Below are 22,665 nucleotides of genomic sequence, written 5' to 3'. Positions count from 1 at the left end.
GTTTTTTCAAGACCTACCTTCAAACTCATTGCCTCTTTGCTTGACATCATGGGAAAATCAAAAGAAATCAGCCAAGACCTCAGAGAAAAACATTGTAGACCTCCACAAGTCTGGTTCATCCTTGGGAGCAATTTCCAAACGCCTGAAGGTACCATGCTCATCTGTACAAACAAGATTACGCAAGTATAAACACAATGGGACCTCACAGCCGTCATACCACTTAAGTAATCACACCTTCTGGTTGCTGTTGAACATGGTGTATTTAAATGTATTAGAAATGATAAAACTATCGTAAAAATGTGTTAAAGATAAGATAAACCAATGAGAGAAAGGGTTCCATTATACCAAAGCAGAATACAACAAGAACCAGCCAGATGATCAGACAGAGTACCATGGTTATACAGATCACACTGAGAGTGACTGTGAGTTACAGTAAGAGGTAGAGATCCTCTCCCTCTTCCATGTCCATCTCATCCTGTATATCTCCATCAACTGACAGACACGAAGGAGGAGCCTGTTCAGAGATAGTAAAGAAATGTATGGGTCAACATTACCTCGTTAGTATTAGATATAAGCACTCTTTGCAGTACATTAGACAAAGAGAAAAGTTTACATTTAGCTCAAATATTATGGTAAGTATTGATATGAATTTTGTATGAGGTGAGTATGATTAACTTATTTGAAAATAAATGTTTGAAAACATACACATATTCAATTCATATTCTTCCACTATATATGGACAAACTAATTCACAAAAATATGTCTCCTGTTATCATATGCACAGTTTGAACAGGATCATTTGTATCTCCTCCCTTTGACATAAAACCCATTCAATAGCGACTCTTAATGAAGTGTATTGATGGTAATAGAATTGGTTTAAATCACTGTAAAAGATGGCATCATGGCATTTATGTGAGAGAATGTTTAGAAGGTTATGTCAAATGAGATTTTTCTGATGTTCATGACATATTTACTTTATTTCCAAATATAAAGTCTGGTCTCTCGTAGTTGAATAAGCAAATAACTCCTTATAAAAAGGGAACATAATGGATGGAAGATAAGATCTATTCAGACTCATGTTCTTGGTTTCTAGGGGTCTCAGATTCAGGTTGTCTGTGTTTGTATTGTCAGGATCAGTATTGTGTTTCTGGATTTCTGTCAGTGTGGGCTCAGGGAACAGTAGTACAGAGCAGAGTCTGTCATTTCAGCAGAGGAGATCTTCAGAACCACACGGTTATTCTCTTTCTCATGTATGAGGGTCCATTTTTACTATTAGTGTTGGTTCTGACCCCCAGAGTAGTCCAGTATGAGGAACTGTGGAGAGGATCCAGGGTGCTGGAGGTACCATAACAGACTGTTGGTTAATGAGCTGTTGTATCTACAGGAGAGTTTAACCTACTACACTACTACCCTCCATAACATCCACTACATCTCTGTCTGGACTTATTATGTCTTCAAAACTTGTACCTGTAAATAATAACAACATGTATTACTGAGTCAATGTAGACAGTGTACAGTATATCTACACTTGGTGTTTTAAAGCATATTACCACTTGATATTGATAATACCATATTGTAATGAATACCGAACAGTGTACATTCTGTTAGTACATATTCCGTTAATGGAGAGTGAACTCACACCTACAATTGCACTGAAACAAGACTGATTAGAGCAGCATCATAGTCACTGGGTGTTAGACAGAGACTTCTCTAATGATCTTCTCTTGGAACATTCACTCTCTGGGTGAATCAGTTCCACTCATTACATGTTATGTCTAACACTAAGCTCCTCCTCTTAACATAATATAATGGGGGCATGTTGACTCCACTAGATGGTACTATTGTCAAATAAAACCTTGAACTACAGAGTTTAAATACTCCTCTCAGGTGATGTTAGGTTTTTGTGCAGTGTTTCTGGGTTTCCTGTCACTGTGGGCCTCAGAGCACAGTAGTACAGAGCAGAGTCTGTCACTTCAGCAGAAGAGATCTCCAGATCCACACGGGTTCTCTCCTTGTTCTGTGTAACAGTCAGTCGAAAGTCTTGTGGATCACCTCTCACTTCATATGGAATATTGGTAGTTGTTACTATATAAAGGAATTGGAGACCTGATCCAGGGTACTGTTTGTACCACAGCAGACTATCTGATTTTACTGTATAGTTACAGGAGATCTTAACTCTGCTACCGTCTAAATAATACTCCTCAGGGCTGGTTGGAGTAATATCATCCTCTAAAGTATCACCTGTGAAGGAGAAGAAAACAAGCATGAGACTTAACATGAAAACCTCTTATTTTATATTATAATCAGCCTAATATGTACCAACTAAATAATGACAGACAGTGTGGGAATTACTTCACATAAAACCTTACCAACAAGTGCTGAAAACAGTAAGATTGAAATGAGCAACATCATGGTGTATTTGACAGAATGCAGCTAGGAAAGAGGGTTTACCAAACTGATATGTGATATACAGTGTACTGTGATCTGCAGAGTGTGATATGTAGTGTTTGGCTGATGCCTGTCTGCCCTGCAACTACTTCCACTGTCAGGAGGAGGAGCCACCTGCTCAGAGAAATAGAGGTTGGTATAGTGCTGAGGTGAGGCTCTCTACGTAAGAAATTTAGTTAAATAAATCTTGTAATTTCCATTTTTATTAATTTGAGTATTACATTTCTGGTAATGTAAACTGTAATCGGTTGTAATCCTTATTACTGTTAAACTGATAATTCACATATTTTGATAATTCTGATAATACTGAAAGCCAAGACATACTGATAATTCACATATTTTAAACAGTTCACAATAAGGATTTTTATTCCCTGATTCTGTACAGTTGTACAGTATGTCTTGGCTTTCCTGTCACTGTGGGCCTCAGGGCACAGTAGTACAGAGCAGAGTCTGTCAGCAGAGGAGATCTCCAGATCCACACATTCGGCCACTTTGTCAACGTTAACTGATGGTCGAGGATACGGTGGATCTGCAGTAACTTTTGTCGCAGCAGATGCTGAATACACTGAGAGGAGGAATTGGGGAGCAAATGTGTGATATTGGTGATACCATAAGACACTGCCTCCACCAGATACTGTGTAGTTACAGGAAAGCTTGACACTTCCACCATGTATCACATCTTCCTCAAGACTGATGGAGGAAATTCCATCCCCGTAACTATCACTTGCAGAAAACTAATGTGAGATAAAAGTGATATTTTTTCCAAGCTTGTGAGGAAGTATTTACACATTATTATTACTGTTAAATGTATTTTACTTACCCACAAATGTTTAAAAAAAACAAGGTGAACCATTATAGCATGGTTAATGTTAGAGAGAGAAGCTTAGATGGAACTAAGGAAAGACCTTCATGCCATGTTGAGTGTCTCCTTTTCATTCTCATACTAGCTCCTCCTCTAAACACAACACAACTCATTTTTCAGAGGATCTTCTGAAGTGAATAAAAGGAAGAAACATGCATTTTCAAATGATTTGGTTTACGTATTCATAATATACTCTAATTTGTACATAATACATGTTTCTCATATTATGCTAAATGTGTTTTTACTTACTCTAACAACAGAAGTGACCAACAAGCTCATCCAAAAACAAGTAATTTATCCGTGCTCTAGTTTTTACATCCTCTCAGAGACTCTGTATCGCTGGATGTCCTTCAGGGTACATTAGTAGAGAGCTGTGTCTGCCAGAGTTACATGTTTTATCATGAGTGTAGTTGACGTTTGGGACGTTGTAGATTCATACCGATGACTAGAGATATGGTCAACACTATTTGCTCTGGCACTTTTATACAGTAGGTCCTGAGGTGCCTGGTTAGGGTATTGTTGGTACCAGTAAAGGTAGATGTTACTGCTGCTTGTTTCATATGTACAGCTCAGAGACACTGTTGATCCCTCAGTGGGGGTGTACTCCTCCTTGTCAGAAGTCACACCATCTCCAGAGGCTACACTAGTATTTGTAGGGGGGCTGTATATCCTGTTGTCACAGTGGGCTTCAGAGCACAGTAGTACACAGCAGAGTCAGACAGCTGCGCCCTCTGGATCGTCAAAGGGACAGATTTTGAGTCTTTATCTAGATGGGAATAAAATCTCTCCTCATATCCAGTGGCATTTGTACTTCTAAAAGAAAAAAGTCCCAGCATGAACTTAGGGAAGCCATGTAATTCATGCTTGTACCAGAACAGGTAGAGATTATTAGTATTAACTGCATCAAATTGACAGTCCAGTGTGACCTGTCCTCCCTCAGTGGCAGTCACATCTCCTGGTGGCTGAATGACTGAGTCTTCTCCTCTGCATTCTGGAAAAGGACACACATTTGTATTAGGGGAAAGAGGAGGTAAGTAACATGATAGAGGGAATTAAAATGCATACCATTAATTTTAGTATAAAACTGAAAAATATGTTTGAAAAAGAAAGGATTGTAGAAAAGGATGTAAACAAATAAGATTAATAATAATATTAAATAAATAATATTATAATACCATAACAAAATGCAGCAAGAATCAGTACATTCCTCAGCCAGGGTTCCATGCCTGTTACTGTGAGATCAGTGGGAGAAGAGTAAAACCACTCTGATGTAACTAGGCAATGATGAGATGATGAAATCCTTGTCTCCTCCTCTTTCTGTGTATCGTCAAACATTGAGAAGCTTGTGACATTGTCTGAACAACACTGTACCCTGTGTTGTTGTACAGTGACTGAATTTATTGTTGTCACAGTGGACCTCAGAGCACAGAGGTACAAAGCAGAGTCAGACAGCTGCAACCTCTGAATGGTCAAGGGGACAGAGCTAGATGTGAAATTCAGCCCGGAATCAAACCTCTTCTTGAACTCATCACTATTGCTCCCCCCTGAATAACGATCTCTTCTCAGGACATACTGAGGAGAGTCCCTAGTTAACTGGATGTACCAGAAGAGATCAGGAGATGGACTACTGGTAGTGTAGTTACAGCTGAGTGTTACCAGTCCTCCTTCAAAGGCAGTAACATGTCCACTCTGCTGGTCAACAGCCTCCTCACCTTTGCAATCTGAAAAAGTTGTTAACATAGTTTCTTAAATAATAGTTTCTTGTGTACTAATTTGTTAGCTCAAATTCAGACAAAGAGAATAGGAAGGAGAAGCAGTATACTGTACCAAAATAGCATGCAGCCAGGATAAGTAAAGTATTCCTAAGCCAATGTGCCATTATGATATATGTATAGAGGAAGAATAGACTGTTATAGACTTTATGTTCCATCCACTGTAGCTGAGAAGTCTCATAATTGTGGGGCTCGGCGTTAAGGGAGGAGCTTATGGTATATTAAATTATTTTGTTGAGTTTGGGGAGGGGTTATAAGTTGACATATCTAATTATTAATAATTTAGCTATTTGATTTTGAATTTTAGGTATAAAAACCCAGTGGACATATATCATTATTTTAAGATGCTCATACCAGTGATCATTTAGCTATTTTTGATTTGGAATTGTAGGACCCCTTTAGGTATAAAAATATATAGCAAAATGATTTGATCAAATACTGAATTTGGCCTTTACTACCAATTTTGACTGGTACTGTATATAAAATATGTTTTACACATATTTAACCCCTTAAATTTTCCATGTTGTATGTGAGAATTCCCCCTTTAAACAGTTGGGTCACATTTGTTTGTGGCCCAAACAGAGGGGAAACCAGAGGAGAGACAACCATCGTATTCGTGAGAGTCTCATGTTTCCAAAGAGTGGTCATATTAGTTTTCTGAGCCGAACCGTGCGGACACAACAGAATTGTTTTTGAGAAGACCGATTTTCGGGAAGTCTCGTGGTCTGACAAACACCGCTGTAGTTCGGCCACCTTCCGCTGCAGATGCAGAAGACCGCCATAGGCTGATGTGGTGGAATAAGAAGCAGCCCATGCGACAAAACTGATAACTCTCTCTTAAAGGAAAAGAAGCAAACTATGAGACTCCACTGACACCTCTTGACTCTCGCTAGTAACTTAGCCTTGAAAATAGAAGCAATGTCAAGGTTTCACCTTGTTGAGCAGAATGTTGAACACTAGATGGAACTATTGTATCATTGTCATACATTGAAAAATATTGTCACTTCATAACTGTGGAGGGCAGTCTATAGGAGGAGCACAGACAAAGAAGATCTGTCTTATAACTGATCAGGAGTCAGAGAGAACATCTCATTGGTTGTGGCTGAAGAGTGAGAAGCAGTGGACGAGCCACCTGGCTCACTTGGGCCTGATCAACACGTCCTTCAGGAGGTGTAGTGGGCAGCACATGTAGGATAAGAAGGTACCTCACCAGGAGCTGCAGAAAAGGCTGTTTGTGGGTAAATATAAAGAAAACCCTTTATACTCTACTTTCACTTTGCTGACCGCATTTAAATGTTGAGTAGCTTCTGGAAATAAAGACACTAAATCCGCACATGAGTATTGAATTATTATACATGCACAAACTTTATTTACTTTTATATCTAGTGACCCAGACCAACAGAGCAGTTTGTCTGGTCCATTACCAGTCAGTTGGCTTCAGGTATGCCCCTCTAAAGAGTGCAGTACATGGATTTACCACCAGAGGACCAAACCACTGAGCTGGTCCATGTTGAGAACAAGGATGTCATATAATCCATGCATATTGTATGTCTATGATGTGGTTAAGAGTCCTGACTGTAGCAGAATACGAATACACATAAAATTGGAAGGAATTTTCCTGTCACTGTGGGCCTCACAGCACAGTAGTACAGAGCAGAGTCTGTCACTACAGCAGAGGAGATCTCCAGATCCAAACGGTTTATCTCTTCATTCAGTTATTCGAGTGGTCAGTGGACCTGCTACTTTTATCATCTCTGAACCTGAGATGTACAGGGGTAACTCTGGCCTTTGTGCTGTGTCTTGGTGATACCAACAGACTTCATCTCTACCAGTAGATGTCCTGGAGTAGTTGTAAAACAGTAATCTCTTTCTTGAGTGGAGTGAGGTCCTCACAACTGACACCTGCATAGAGAATGGTTTTATTTAATATACATTTATTTGTTGAATAAAATATATTGAAATTGAATTGAATTCATATTGACAAGTATGGCAATGCAGTGTATTGAATTGTATTGTTTTGTCATGTATTGTATTGCATCACCTACCCATAAATATGGTCAGGATCAACACTGAATCCAGCAACACCATCTTAGATAAACAGAGAGAAACTGACAGAAAGATCTCTGCAGTCTCTGAACATTTCCTCCTGTTTTTATGTTTCTATACTGTTGTTCATCTCCTCCTCTTTCATAAGTCCCTCCCCTTAACATACCTTAAGTATGTTACTTATGTATGTCATACATGATGTCTGTTTCCTCCCATGGATCTTGACAGGTTTTTGTACGGTGTTACTGTGGTCTTCATGGCACTTCAGCAGAGGAGATCTTCAGATCCACACGTTGGGTCTCTGTATCAATATAACAGACTACCAGGTGGCCAATTCTCTTGGAAGTCTATATGTATCATCCATAGAAGGAATAATGGCATTTTCCCAGCACTAGTTTTGATGATACCAGTAGAATATATTTCCAAATGTAGAAGTTGAGAAGTAGTTGTAGGACACGGTGACAGTGGTTCCCTCCAAGCCATGCACCTCATTTCTTAAAGGAGCAATAGCATTTTCTAAACCGTGATCTGTACGAATAGAGGGTAGTTGTAATGCATACGTTAGAGAAAATGAAACTTAAAATATATCATTTTTTAATCCATCATTATCAGGAAAGTGTCACTTACCTACACATGTGCAGAGCAGCAGCAATCTCTGAATCTCTGATCTCTGAATATTTGCTCCTCTCTTGCCTAGATGTAGCTCCTCCCCTTCTCATTGGTTTCTTTCCAAGGCACTTGACATGTTTTTGTACAGTGTTTCCTGTCACTGTGGGCATCAGAACACAGTAGTACAGAGCAGAGTCTGTCACTACAGCAGAGGAGATCTTCAGATCCACACATTTTCCACTTTGTCAATGGAAACTGTCAGACAAGGAGGTGGGGGAGTAGCTGTAAATACTAACCCCACTGGTGTGATGTACAGGAGGAATTCTGGTTTGGATCTGGGATACTGGCGGTACCACTGGAGATTGTAGACATTGCCATCATATTTGCAGGAGAGATTGACATAGTAGCAGGGTTTATTGAAAAACCAAAACTGTCTCCTGAAAAAAAATGTAACAGTAAAAATTATAGTTCTAACTGACGTGTAACACATTTTCTGTAACTGCTATAAATGTAACATACATGATAGTATTGTACTACGACACATTTTATGGATGAAAATATGTTCTTCATTCACGGTCAAATAATCTTCAAAGATGAAGCAAGGATTTCAATCATATAGTAACTCACCTAAAAAAGATGAAAAGAGAACACATGAGAAGAGCAACATCTGGCTAGACCTTTGAGTAACACACAGACCGACAGACAGCATTTCAGCACTAAGAGACCTAACTAGCTACTTCTTGAATAATAACTTCCCATAAGATATTTGATTATACAGTCCCTCCTCTTGACACCAAAGTGAAATGTTTTCTGCTATTGCTTTTTTTCTACAGTATACAGTGGGGCAAAAAAAGTATTTAGTCAGCCACCAATTGTGCGAGTTCTCCCACTTAAAAGATGAGAGGCCTGTAATTTTCATCATAGGTACACTTCAACTATGACAGACAAAATGAGAAAAAGAATCCAGAAAATCACATTGTAGGATTTTTAATTTATTTATTTGCAAATTATGGTGGAAAATAAGTATTTGGTCAATAACAAAAGTTTCTCAATACTTTGTTATATACACTTTATTGGCAATGACAGAGGTCAAACGTCAAAAGTCTTCAAGGTTTTCACACACTGTTGCTGGTATTTTGGCCCATTCCTCCATGCAGATCTCCTCTAGAGCAGTGATGTTTTGGGGCTGTTGCTGGGCAACACAGACTTTCAACTCCCTCCAAAGAGTTTCTATGGGGTTGAGATCTGGAGACTGGCTAGGCCACTACAGGACCTTGAAATGCTTCTTACGAAGCCACTCCTTCGTTGCCCGGGCGGTGTGTTTGGGATCATTGTCATGCTGAAAGACCCAGCCACGTTTCATCTTCAATGTCCTTGCTGATGGAAGGAGGTTTTCACTCAAAATCTCACGATACATGGCCCCATTCATTCTTTCCTTTACATGGATCAGTCATCCTGGTCCCTTTGCAGAAAAACAGCCCCAAAGCATGATGTTTCCACCCCCATGCTTCACAGTAGGTATGGTGTTCTTTGGATGCAACACTTAACACGTCGAGTTGAGTTTTTACCAAAAAGTTATATTTTGGTTTCATCTGACCATATGACATTCTCCCAATCTTCTTCTGGATCATCCAAATGCTCTCTAGCAAACTTCAGACGGGCCTGGACATGTACTGACTTAAGCAGGGGGACACGTCTGGCACTGCAGGATTTGAGTCCCTGGCAGCGTAGTGTGTTACTGATGGTAGGCTTTGTTACTTTGGTCCCAGCTCTCTGCAGGTCATTCACTAGGTCCCCGTGGGGTTCTGGGATTTTTGCTCACCATTCTTGTGATCATTTTGACCCCATGGGATGAGATCTTGCGTGGAGCCCCAGATCGAGGGGAGATTATCAGTGGTCTTGTATGTCTTCCATTTTCCTAATAATTGCTCCCACAGTTGATTTCTTCAAACCAAGCTGCTTACCTATTGCAGATTCAGTCTTCCCAGCCGGGTGCAGGTCTACAATTTTGTTTCTGGTGTCCTTTGACAGCTCTTTGGTCTTGGCCATAGTGGAGTTTGGAGTGTGACTGTTTGAGGTTGTGGACAGGTGTTTTTATACTGATAACAAGTTCAAACAGGTGCCATTTAATACAGGTAACGAGTGGAGGACAGAGGAGCCTCTTAAAGAAGAAGTTACAGGTCTGTGAGAGCCAGAAATCTTGCATGTTTGTAGGTGACCAAATACTTTTTTCCACCATAACTTGTAAATAAATTAATTAAAAATCCTCAATGTGATTTTCTGGATTTTTTTCTCATTTTGTCTGTCATAGTTGAAGTGTACCTATGATGACAATTACAGGCCTCTCTCATCTTTTTAAGTGGGAGAACTTGCACAATTGGTGGCTGACTAAATACTTTTTTGCCCCACTGTACATTCTGGCTTGTATGCCATACGGGGAGGCAATGAAGACTACCCAATGGCAAGGCACTACATGTGCTTACACCATGGCAACCCTCCCTGCCTCCCTACAAGCTATGGGTATTGATCATGTGCAGGCCTCAATTAGAAAACAGGTAAACCTAAGGGAAAGTTTTGGGATTTACATACTACAGGCCACTAAGTACCCTAGTTTATATTAAGATATGGATTTCCCACCTTTCCTGTAGGGTCGTAAGAGGTCCCTTTGCTGTCATCTAATGGACTTTTTGCTCTATTGCCTCAGGTATGTTTAGACTGTTGTGTTTCATTTTTGCTGTGTTCTGGTGTACTGTGAAGTAGAGGCTGTATAACAACTGTCCGTGATTGGGAGTCTCATAGGGCGGTGCACAATTGGCCCGGTGTTGTTAGGGTTTGGCTCGGGTGGCCGTCATTATAAAGAATAAATTGTTCTTAGCTGATATATTTAGTTAAATAAAAAAATACAAATGTACGTATGTCTCCAAAACTGCGGTGAAAAACCTATGCACTTACAAATGAACCTTGAAAAAAGCAGAATTGCATTAAACATCTTCAGGGGGTCTGAATGGCTGGCTTGATGAGCTGTCATGTAAGAGTGCATCACTATCCTCTCCTGAAATATCTTGTAGACTACATACTGTACTGTCAAATCACTCTTTGACTTTGAAGCTCCACCTCTCTACACTGAAGGTGGTTGGGTATTAGAGTTCAACTGTCTTTCTGGGATGGATTGCTGCAAAATGTCATCTTCATGATTTTGCAGTTGTTCTGAAGAGATATTTTAGCTCTTTACTGGCCTCTATTGGTATTGTCTCAAAATGTCTTAAAAAACGACTCACAACACAAAGTACTGTAAACACGCATCCACGTGCACACACAGTGTTTTTGTAAGGGGGCTGTATATCCTGTTGTCACAGTGGGCCTCAGAGCACAGTAGTACACAGCAGAGTCAGACATCTGCAACCTCTGGATCATCAAGGGGACTGATTGTGTCTTGGCATTTAGACTTGCATTGAATCTCTCCTTGAACCCTGCAGCATTGTCTCCAGATCCAAATGAATAACGGCTCAGCATATGTTTAGGGAAGTCATTTTCTTCTTGTTTGAACCAAAATAGATATGCATTATTATTATTAGCACTGGTGTTATATTGACAACTCAGTGTTACCAGTCCTCCTTCTGTAGCAATCACACCACCTGGTTGCTGTTGGACTTGGTCTCCTGCACACTCTGGAAGACAAAACATTATAAAGTGAGTGCTAATGATAGTTGATATTAAATAGATGATGATTATATAACCAATGAGAGAAAAGGTTCCATCATACCGAAGCAGAATACATCAAGAACCAGCCAGATGATCAGACAGAGTAACATGGTTATACAGAACACACTGAGAGTGACTGTGAGTTACAGTAAGAGGTAGAGATCCTCTCTCTCTTCCATGTCCATCTCAGTCTGTATATCACCATCAACTGACAGACAGGAAGGAGGAGCCTGTTCAGAGAAAGGAAAGATTCTAACGAAATGTATGAGTCAATATTACCTCGTCAATATTACATTAGCAGTCTCTGCAGTACATTAGACAAAGTGTAAAGCCTTTACGTCTAGCTCACATTATACTGAAAGTAGCCTAAAGGAATTTACAATGACTTAAATATTCCATGAAGTGAGTTCGATTCATATAATTATTTTAATATAGTTTAAAAACATACAGATGTTCTATTATAATGAATGTACAAATACTCATGTAGCTTACAGAGTATCTAATGCAGGTCTACTACCGTACATAAAGTATATTAATATACATTTTGTGCTTCGGTCCCAACTTTTCACTGGTACTGAATGTTTCTATGGATACATGTGAAACCTATTGTTTCTGTAAGGGGACTGTGTATCCTGTTGTCACAGTGGGCTTCAGAGCACAGTAGTACACAGCAGAGTCAGACAGCTGCAACCTCTGGATCGTCAAGGGGAATGATTTTGCCGTGACATTCAGACGGGCATGAAATCTCCCCTTGAACTCATTAACAGTTTCCTTAACTCCAAACGTATACTTGCTCTGCAAAAACACGGGGTTGCCATTTGGCTGTTGTTTGTACCAAAAGAGATATGGCGATAGATCAGTTGTATCAAATGTACAACTGAGTTTTGTTCGTTGTCCTTTTACGACCATTACATCTTCTGTTGGCTGTATTACATTCTCTTCTGCTCTGCACCCTGAAAAGAAAGATAAATTTATCTTCACAACATGTAATAATAATAATGTATATAAATCAAATCAACAAATGCACAGAGTGAGACAGGTGAACAGAGTGATGTTATACCAAAGCAGCATGCAGCCAGAACATGAAGGATCAGCCAATTTCTCATGACTAGTCAGTCAGTTTGAAGTGGAAAAGGTAAGGAGCAGAACAATGCTGATCTATCTATCACAGAGCTTTGACACCCTCTGTTTTACTGTTGATGCTTCATGTTGTTCTGTATTACATGCAGTAGTAGACCATGGGGAGGTGTGTCTGTATGGCATCCTCTGATTCAGGGGTGTGTGTGCGCTTTGTTTGATTGCCCCTTTTAGGTGGACTTTAAAACTACACCACAGGTAAATGTGAATTGTGAATAGAACCAACTGCAAACAATAACATTGTTGCACTTTGTCATATTCCCAAGTGATTTTCCAACCAATATCAACATGTCTAAGTGGAAGTGATGAATAAGGTTTTGGCCTTTCTAGGGAGTTTTTCCTAGCCACCGTGCTTCTACACCTGCATTGCTTGCTGTTTGGGGTTTTAGGCTGGGTTTCTGTACAGCACTTTAAGATATCAGCTGATGTACGAAGGGCTATATAAATACATTTGATTTGATTTGATTTGAAGTGAAGACCACTGATTGAAGAGTGAATAATATGGCACCTTTAATACAGTAGAAACTGAGGTGCTTGGTACCAGTATAGTCAAATATTACTGCTGCTTGAATTATAATACATATCATCACTTTATCTAGCGATGACAATCATTTTGTGTTGCTAGTACTCTAAGGATTGGGATTACGCTTAATTGTTTAGCTAGCTAGCTAACGGTGACTAACCCCATTCCGTACAAATGTGTGCAACCGCGACATTCAAACAAGGCTGCAATGAAAACTAATGGGACTGTAGCGACTGTGTTGACATCAAAATCTGGGGTGTTAACTATGTTTCTATTCAAGCGTTGAATGCCATGGTAATGGCTCTATAGTATTGGAGAAAATTTGTGACATGTTATGGTGTGACGTACAGCACGCATAGAGCAACTAATTCTGTCTTACAGCCTCTCTCCACCAGGTGTAGCAGTTCTCTCACCGTTTAAAAACAAGAAAGGGACAGGGACAGGGTAAGGGGGGATACCTAGTCATTATTTGCATCAGCACCGCAAGCTATCATGACTCTCAAAAGCCACTGTTTACTTCTGAAGATCACTTTAGCACCGCCCTAAAAAACAGATTCAAATTCGACACATACATTCAAATAGGTATGTAATGACATGTTATATAAACTCTTTGTAGTGTTTTATTTACATTTTAGAGGCGATAAGGTGATAAGTTGGACAGATCGAGTGAAACGACGACATCTCTCCTTCTCACTATCACGCAATTGTCACACCCTGGTCTTAGTATTTTGTGTTTATATAATTATTTGGTCAGGCCAGGGTGTGACATGGGGTTATTTTGTGTTGTGTTGTGGTATTGGGGTTTTTTAGTAGGTATTGGGATTGTGGCTGAGTAGGGGTGTCTAGCATAGTCTATGGCTGCCTGAGGTTCTCAATCAGAGTCAGGTGATTCTCGTTGTCTCTGATTGGGAACCATATTTAGGTAGCCTGGGTTTCACTGTGTGTTTGTGGGTGATTGTTCCGGTCTTAGTGTTTTGTATTTCACCAGATAGGCTGTTTCGGTTTTCATTATTTCATTTTGTTAGTTTTGTAGTTTCCGTATGTATAGGTTTTCCTTCATTAAAATATATCATGAATCATCATCACGCTGCATTTTGGTCCGATCCTTCTTCTACCTCTTCGTCAGAGGAGGAGATGGAAGAGAGCCGTTACAGCAATAGGTTTCGCTTCCCCACCCGCCTTAAAAAACAGGATTACGGTTCATTGTTTAGCTAGCATGTCTAAAAAAAAAAAAGATATCACTTCACCAGATGATTACATGACCCATCAAGTTAGCCAGGTGTGTCTGATGGTGATTACGGCTATCTATTGTATAATAATGCCAAAAAAATGTGTATCTGGAATTTCAGCATCAGTAGAACACGCACGACTCTCCTCCACCAGTCATACAAGGCAAATTGTCTAATGCCTCTCTAATGGCCCAAGCAAGCTTAGGTTACACCTGAAGCATGAGGTCTTGCAGAAAGTGGTGACCAACAACTACGCAGAGGATAATTCAATAGTATTACCAGGACGCCACCCAGGACACAAACACTTTGGTGAAAAGCTGCTGCCATCCTATGTGACAAAAGCAGCAGTGTGGCATCTCTACGAGGACTTGATGACAACACTTGATATGTAACACATAAACACGTTTTGATAATTTAATTGACCTCCAATATGATTTATTTATCTCACATTATTCTGTATTTTCCAGAGGTACGTGTAGTCGGCCTGTGTGTTATCATTTTAACTTCCTGTTTCCAAGATCATTAAGCAGCGCTTCAGAAAGACCAGAGTGAGCACTTTGTCTAAGATTATTGGTGCGCTGTGACAGGGGTTAACATTCCACAGTCGGTTGGACTGGATGATGGTACGGTGCTGGTGGAAACCTATGGCTGGCAACAACACCTGACTCAGTACTTCAGGCCACTGCCACAGTTTTAAGCAGTACCAGCACTTCAGGTGAATATCATTTTCTTTGCATTATATAAGGTTATTCTTCTTATCTAAACTTGGGAGGTGAATTGATGTTGTGCCAGGTTGTAATGTCTTCTCAATTTTTTTTGTTATTTCCTGCTTTACAGCTTCGATGCTCTAGAGCCTGGTGTTGTCACCAAGGTTGTGTTCGGACTCAGTCAGGGCCAGGTTTCAGCTGCTGCTGCTGCTTGCTGCTGCAGTGCTGACATCCTTCCTCCCATTGATGGTCTGCCTGTGCAAGCACCACCTGGACTGGACACAGCTAGACAAACATATGTTTTTGAGATGATCATATGAGAAGAACATATGTTTTAGAGAAGAGTTTTGGGCAGGACAGAAAGACAGAAACAGGCAGGACAGAAACAGGCTCTCCGAAAATAGATTCCCTTGTTCATGCGTGGTTTGGACGGACTAGTCATCAGCACTATATGCAGTGCGTCTATTCAAATGACTCTAACACACATGCCATACATTGCTGCTACTATCTTTTACTTTTTTTTATCATGCTGCGCTGCCACTTTACCCCTGATTGTATGCATATAACTACCTCATCTATCACTGATATTGTTATTTATATTGTTCTTGAACATACTATTTTATTTATATTAACACTATTTCTGATATTGCTACTATACAAGTAACCATTTTGCTGTACCGTTTATACCTTCTGTAGAGACTCATCCACTTGGCAAGATGTGGCTAGGGGTTATTGCATTTCTTTCACATGACCCATCAATTTAGACAAGTGTGTCTGGGTAAGCGTCATCTAATATTTGTAAAACCTTTTTATCAGGACACTTTCTGTTTACATGGAATTTTTCCTTATTTTCCTTTTCCACTTTTAGTCTTAATCTTTAATACACTACTCACTGTTTAGCACATGACCTCACATGTGAATCCTTAAATAGATGGGTGGGGCTGGCTGTATATTTGAACCAAATACTTTTAGACTTACTTAAGTGGTATTTTACTGGGTGACTTTTACTTTTACTTGAGTTTCCACTGTTCACACCCTCTTAAGTATATGTGTCTGACAAAGAGTTGCAAGCTGCCTACAAACATGCAGAGACCACGAATGAAAAACAGAACAAAGTAAACAAAGATATGAGAAGATTCACTATTCTCATCTTATGCCTGGAGATAAAGTCCTGATTCAGAACCAAGGGCTGAGAGGAAAGCAAAAGTTGATAGATCACTGTGCCTTGATGCCATATGTTATTGAAAGTCGAATGGAGATGGACCATTGTGATTCCGATGAAGGATTTACCTGTTACCACTAGGACAGGAATTGTGCCACTCAATCTGTGGCTGATGTTGAACCAACACCTTGTCAGAGAACCCTGCAAAAAAAGGAGGAATATTTTTTTTAAGTGAAATGAACTTGAACTGAAAAATGCCCTTTGAGAAAAAAAAAAGACCTGAAAAGGATGTGAAGAGTCCAGAATAATATAAATAGTTTGAAGATATCATTTCAGAAAATGAAGACATTTGGATGTGTTATGATCTACCTGACAAAAACTTTCAAAACAGAGAAGATGAAGAAATGTCAGAACCTTACAGTTTGGACTTGGACATTACATAGAAGAGGCAAGAGCAGGAGAGGAACATGAACATGAGTCCATTGATGAAACAAACAAAGCTGAAGAAGCAGCATAAAGAAATAAAGCCAAGGAAGCTAATGGAACAAAATACATTGAAATGAGGTTGGGGAATTTGACCCAGTTAAAGACAACCCAGAAGAAAGGGAGGAAGCAGAAACAGAGATATGAAGATCTCAAATAATCAAGAAAGCTCCTACTTTACTGACCTACGACACACCTGGAGTTCCTTGTGTGGTGTCTGTTCCTATAGTGAGATATATCTTCTTTTTTTCAAGTGGATTGGGGAATATTATGTAGAAGTATTCCTTATGAGTTACACAAGGGTTGACACATTCTGTGTTTGTACTTACATACACTACCGTTCAAAAGTTTGTCCATTTTTTTGTCCATTATTAAAAGTTAAATGAAGGAGTTATAACAAAAACACTAACTTGAAGCGTTTTCATAATATGTATGATGTTTACATACTTTACGTTGTGTAGAAATATCCAGATTAAAGACAATGTTTTGTAACGATAAGACTGATTTTAACTAGCTACGCCCCAGGGAACACAGAGTGTGTCAGGAAGACGGAAGCTCTCCGAGTTAAGAATTAACATAGACTAAGATGACCACTCGCTACAGCCGAGGTCTACGATTAGTCACGAGCCAAACGAATGACGAGGTTGAAAAAAGACAAAGGAACCTCTTATTTCCCTTTCTCTGCAAGAGCCATGGCCTTTGTGTAGCGATAGGTAATGGTGCTTCGAGGGTGACTGTTGATGTGTGCAGAGGGTCCCTGCTTTGAGCCCAGGTAGTTACGAGGAGAGGGACAGAATCAAAACTATTACATTGGTGCCGTGATCTGGATCACTGGTTGCTGCGGAAAAGGTCAAAAGGGGGGGTGCGTATAACCGGTGTGAAATGGCTAGCTAGTTAGCGAGGTGCGCACTAATAGTGTTTCAATCAGAGACCTTGAAGTAGTTCTTTCCTTTGCTCTGCAAGTCTTTGGGAGCGATAGGTAATGATGCTGTGGATGGACCCCCTGATGGGGTTTCAGGATTGATTGCCAACTTTCCGAAAATCATGATCGCTTCCGTCCCACTGGTGATTCTATTAAGACCTCATTAGGTCTTCCATTGCACGTGTGCGCCTCTGTACATAGTAGGTGCACACGCCAAGGGAGATAAGACCAAGGATCATGGTAACAGTCAGGATAGTGTCCGGCACAGTCCAAGAGTGAGTGACAGATCAATCTTTTGGCTTGTAGTCAGTCGGGTGAACTAAAAGTGCCTCATCCAGTACTCTAAGATCAGTCATTGATCCCTAGTACTGGATTTGGTTTTGAATGGCTCGTGGTAACTCAAGGGAATGTTTAGCAAAAGTGTCAGGCATTTCAGTATCTGTGTCTATCCTGTCGTCGGAAAGTTGCCCTCTGTTTCGTTGATTGACTGTCTTTTAACCCAATGACCACTGATCGTCTTGAAATCTAGCTGGGTAGATAGCCAATGAGCTGAGCTAAACGGCAATACGCCATGTTTGTGTTGCAAGACCAACCCATGTAGTAAGCTCCAGCGTAACCAGAGTCATTCGCTATTGAAGTTTCATACCGGAAGGAGAAGCACATATTACGCACTGCATTGTTTGGTGAACACGCAGATTCAGCTGTTTATATATCAATCATTATGGCGACTAAGTCAGGGAAAGCTAATTCTTAGTCTAGATATACAGATGTACACACAATTTTAGAATAAATTGATTGGGAAGGTGTGATAGAGGAATTATAAATTCCTGTGTGTTTTGCAGCCAAAACCAAATTCACACTTATCTATTTCATAAGTTTAGTTTATCATTTGCATGAATTAGCAAGAGACCAGTCTTAAAAACAAGTTCAGCATTTATTCTTGATGAGTACTGACCCAAAATACAAAGAACATTACATTTTAAAGAGAGAACATAAAATGACATCAGTTTCACACTCTCCCATCCTCACAATAGCGTAGTATTCAGGTCTGGAGATCTACTCCCCTCATAAAACTACATTCCAACCTGTCTAAAAGATATACTTTTCTCCACTATTGGAACACAACCCAAACATTCTTATCTCATCTCTCCCCCTTAAACTTCCCGCGAGGTACAGACAATTAATTTTAATAGTATTAGAATAAATGGTTCTAATTAAAATTTTATACATAATTAATCATTTCAACTATAATTTCCTCTAACAAGGTGAGACAGAGATTGTTGTAGAACGATTCATTTAGCGATTGTGGAGGAATATTTTTGAACGGGAGAGGACATCGTTTTGGACTGGTAAGTTCTTATCATGCTAATGCCCTTGTTTGAAATTAATAATCTAAAATATTATTTGTGATTTAAAAACATTTTTTTTTAGAAGCAATATATACACATGTATTGTCATGACATGTGAGATGCATGTGTCTGCCGCCCCACCCCAATCCACATGAAATAGCCTATTTGAGGCTGTTGAGAGGGCAGGACCACAGCAATGGCCAAAGTGAAATGGAAACAGTAGATACAGCTGGTCTGTCGTAATATAATAAAGACAGTAGATACAGCTGGTCTGTCGTAATATAATAAAGACAGTAAATCTAGCTGAAATATCATAGTATAATAAAAGACAGTAAATCTAGCTGAAATATCATAATATAATAGAGACAGTAAATCTAGCTGAAATATCATAATATGAGACAGTAAATCTAGCTGAAATATCATAATATGAGACAGTAAATCTAGCTGAAATATCATAATATGAGACAGTAAATCTAGCTGAAATATCATAATATGAGACAGTAAATCTAGCTGAAATATCATAATATGAGACAGTAAATCTAGCAGGTAATAGTAATATATTCAACCTTCAACTCTATATATATCTGTTACGAATCCCTTTTGGCCCAACAGTCTAGGGGGGTGGTAATGAGACCCGTAACATAAGTCATGCAAATTATAATTGTGACAAAGTAAAAGTGTGAACGAAATAACCACGACAACTGAAATTATACCGTCAAACTCAGGGTTTATTGTAAAACACACGGTAATGGGGGGAGCAGGTAAAGGGGCTGAGCTGGACCCAAGGAAAGAAACAATAAGCATCCAAAACACCCCTAAGCTAGACTAGCCTACTTTAACAACAGCTAACTAACCAAAAATACAGTGGGTGGTCCGCCCAGTTCTAACTAGTGTTTAACAAAGTCTACCTACGGGTAGTGTATGCCCATGGGCGACTTGTCTTGGTTTCCCACCAGCAATCAAACACAAACACCAAAAACAATACTCACAGGAGATGACAAAGTGATTTGGAGAGGCTCAAACAAAAGAGAGGTTAAGACACAAAGTGAGAGTGAAACACAGAGATCTACATACATGGCATTTACAGAGAGATTGAGCTCTAGAGCAAACAACTGATGGGGTTTTTAAACCAAGGGAAAGGAACTGTGATAGGGTAGGAAACAGGAGGAGGTGTGTCTTCTGATTGATGATTGATTGTTGACTGATTGGGGAGTGATGATGTTCACCTGTGAGGGGAGAAGGAGAGAAAAGAAACACAGGATACACACACAGGATACTTGTATCCGTAACAAGATCTGTTTATCATACCTGTTGATACAGAGCTCATATGTGAAACTATTCTACCTGAACATTTTCTTTCACAGTGACACTGACTCCGAATGGGAGTCTTATCCGGTGTCCTGTGTGAATTTAAGTATGCTCTCTCTAATTCTCTCTCTCTTTCTCTCTGAGGACCTGAGCCCTAGGACCATGCATCAGGACTACCTGGCATGATGACTCCTTGCTGTCCCCAGTCCACCTGGCCTTGCCGCTGTTCCAGTTTCAACTGTTCTGCCTGCGGCTATGGAACCCTAAACTGTTCATTTTTACTCTTGAGGTGCTGTCCTGTTGCACCCTCTACAACCACTGTGATCTCCACCTGGCACAGCCAGAAGAGGACTGGCCATCACTCATAGCCTGGTTCCTCTCTAGGTTTCTTCCTAGGTTTTTGCCTTTCTAGGGAGTTTTTCCTAGCCACCGTGCTTCTACACCTGCATTGCTTGCTGTTTGGGGTTTTAGGTTGGGGCTATATAAATAGATTTGATTTGATAGAGGACTGAGGGTCTTCCAAATATTGAAAGTGTGTAAATAGTTACCCATGTTATTTTGTAAATGTGTATATATATATTTTTTTAGTTATTCTACACTACAGTCCTAGAGGCATGGAGGATAAAGCTGATCCTGGATACTGTTTAATACCACAAAACATTATATGCTGAGGAGTATTTGCAGGAGAGCAAAACTACCCTCCTCTTCGCAAACTTAATGTCGGTTTGTCTGGATGGTCTGCTGAAAACTGCCACCGACAAATATGAATAGGTGACAGATCAATTACAAGATTGATGTTATTGAAATGAGGAAATATCTTCGTATTTACTCTAAAATCCAATATCGCAGATAAACTATAACCTAAACAACGTAGTAAAAATAATGACAGGAATACAGTCATTTACACACCTGTCAGAACAGAAAGTAAAATAACTGTGAAGAGAACCATCATATTGTAGAGGAGGTTATATGCTGGAGTGAAGTCCAACACAGTTTTTTAAAGGATAATTTATTTTCATGAACCTACAGTAGGACGCCCCACCCCTGCCTTAAAAGATGCATAAGAGGTGTTTATTATAAGCTGTCAGGTTTTTGTACAGCGTTTCGGGGTTTCCTGTCACTTTGGGCTCCAGGGCTCAGTAGTATAGAGCAGAGTCTGTTACATTAGCAGAGGAGATCTCCAGATCCAGGCGGGTTCTCTCCTTATTCAGTTTAATAGACAGATGTGGGTATGGAGGAGTAGCGTTCACTACAGAGGGGTTTGAGGAGACTGTAGTGAGGAGGAGGAAGATGGGAGATGATCCAGGGTACTGTTGATACCACTGGAGAGTACTGGCAGAGGAGTAGTTACAGGACAGATTTATGACATCACCCTCCAACCCAAACACCTTATCTGATGTTGGAGTAATGTCATTCCCATGACACCCACATGGAAAACAAAAATTAGTCAAGTGTATTAAAAATGGATAAAATGTCATTCACAGTAATATTACTCCAGGCTTCGTTAATAACATTGGATATGAAGAATAGTATCAAACTCACCCACTAGTGCATACTGTATATTAAAATGTATCCTGGTAACATGCTGGTAAGTGTTATTTGACACAGTGAAAAGAGTGAACACAAGTATAATTCTGACAAAATGACTCTCCTGGTTTCTCACTGTCCGCTACAGTAGAAAATGCATTTCTCCTCCTCTGCCTCAATTATGTAACACCTCCCTTAAAAGACATCACACAACACAAAACACACGCACAGCGGTTTTGTAATGGGGCAGTATATCCTGTTGTCACAGTGGGCATCAGAGCACAGTAGTACACAGCAGAGTCAGACAGCTGTAGTCTCTGGATCTTCAAGGGGACTGATTTTGCTGTGAAATTCAGACGGGCATCAAATGTCTTGTTGAACTCAGTTTTAGTGTCTGCAGATGAACATCCCTTCTCAGTATAAACATGGGGTTGATATTTGCTTGATATTTGTACAAAAGAGATATGCTGATTGATCACACATAGACAAGTGAGTGTTGTTGGTTGTCCTTCTTAAGTCCTTTTTGTTGGCTGTGTTACATTCTCTTCTGCTGTGCACCCTGAAAAGAAAGATAAATAAATCTTCACAACATATAATAATAATGTATATACATTAAATTAACAAATGTGTCTGTCTGTATGGCATATTCTGATTCAGGGGTGTGTGTGCTTTGTTAGGTTGCCCCCTTCAGGTTGACTTTCATACTACACCACCAAGCTGTTTGAATTTTGAATAGGGCTAACAATAATGTTATTTTTGCACTTTGTCATATTCTCAAGTGATTATCCAACCAATATAAAATAAAATGCCTGTGGTAAATGAAATTGAAGACTACTGATTGAAGAGTGAAGAATACATATTTCTCACAGTGCATTGAAT

At 39.7% G+C, this 22,665-nt stretch overlaps 2 gene segments (V, D, J or C); both read right to left on the bottom strand.

Annotated features, from left to right (window-relative positions):
- Positions 1-1,870: 1,870 nt before the first annotated feature.
- LOC121843310 lies at positions 1,871-2,497 on the bottom strand. The segment is given in 2 exon segments: positions 1,871-2,241; positions 2,370-2,497. Coding segments are annotated over 2 exon segments (414 nt in total).
- Positions 2,498-3,869: 1,372 nt separating this feature from the next.
- Positions 3,870-5,025, bottom strand: LOC112247720. The segment is given in 2 exon segments: positions 3,870-4,301; positions 4,486-5,025. Coding segments are annotated over 2 exon segments (513 nt in total).
- Positions 5,026-22,665: the final 17,640 nt, after the last annotated feature.

The sequence above is a fragment of the Oncorhynchus tshawytscha genome, unplaced genomic scaffold (genome assembly GCF_018296145.1).
Source record: "Oncorhynchus tshawytscha isolate Ot180627B unplaced genomic scaffold, Otsh_v2.0 Un_contig_8235_pilon_pilon, whole genome shotgun sequence".
NCBI classification, from domain to species: Eukaryota; Metazoa; Chordata; class Actinopteri; order Salmoniformes; family Salmonidae; genus Oncorhynchus; species Oncorhynchus tshawytscha.
This window is presented reverse-complemented; position numbering and strand designations above follow the sequence as displayed.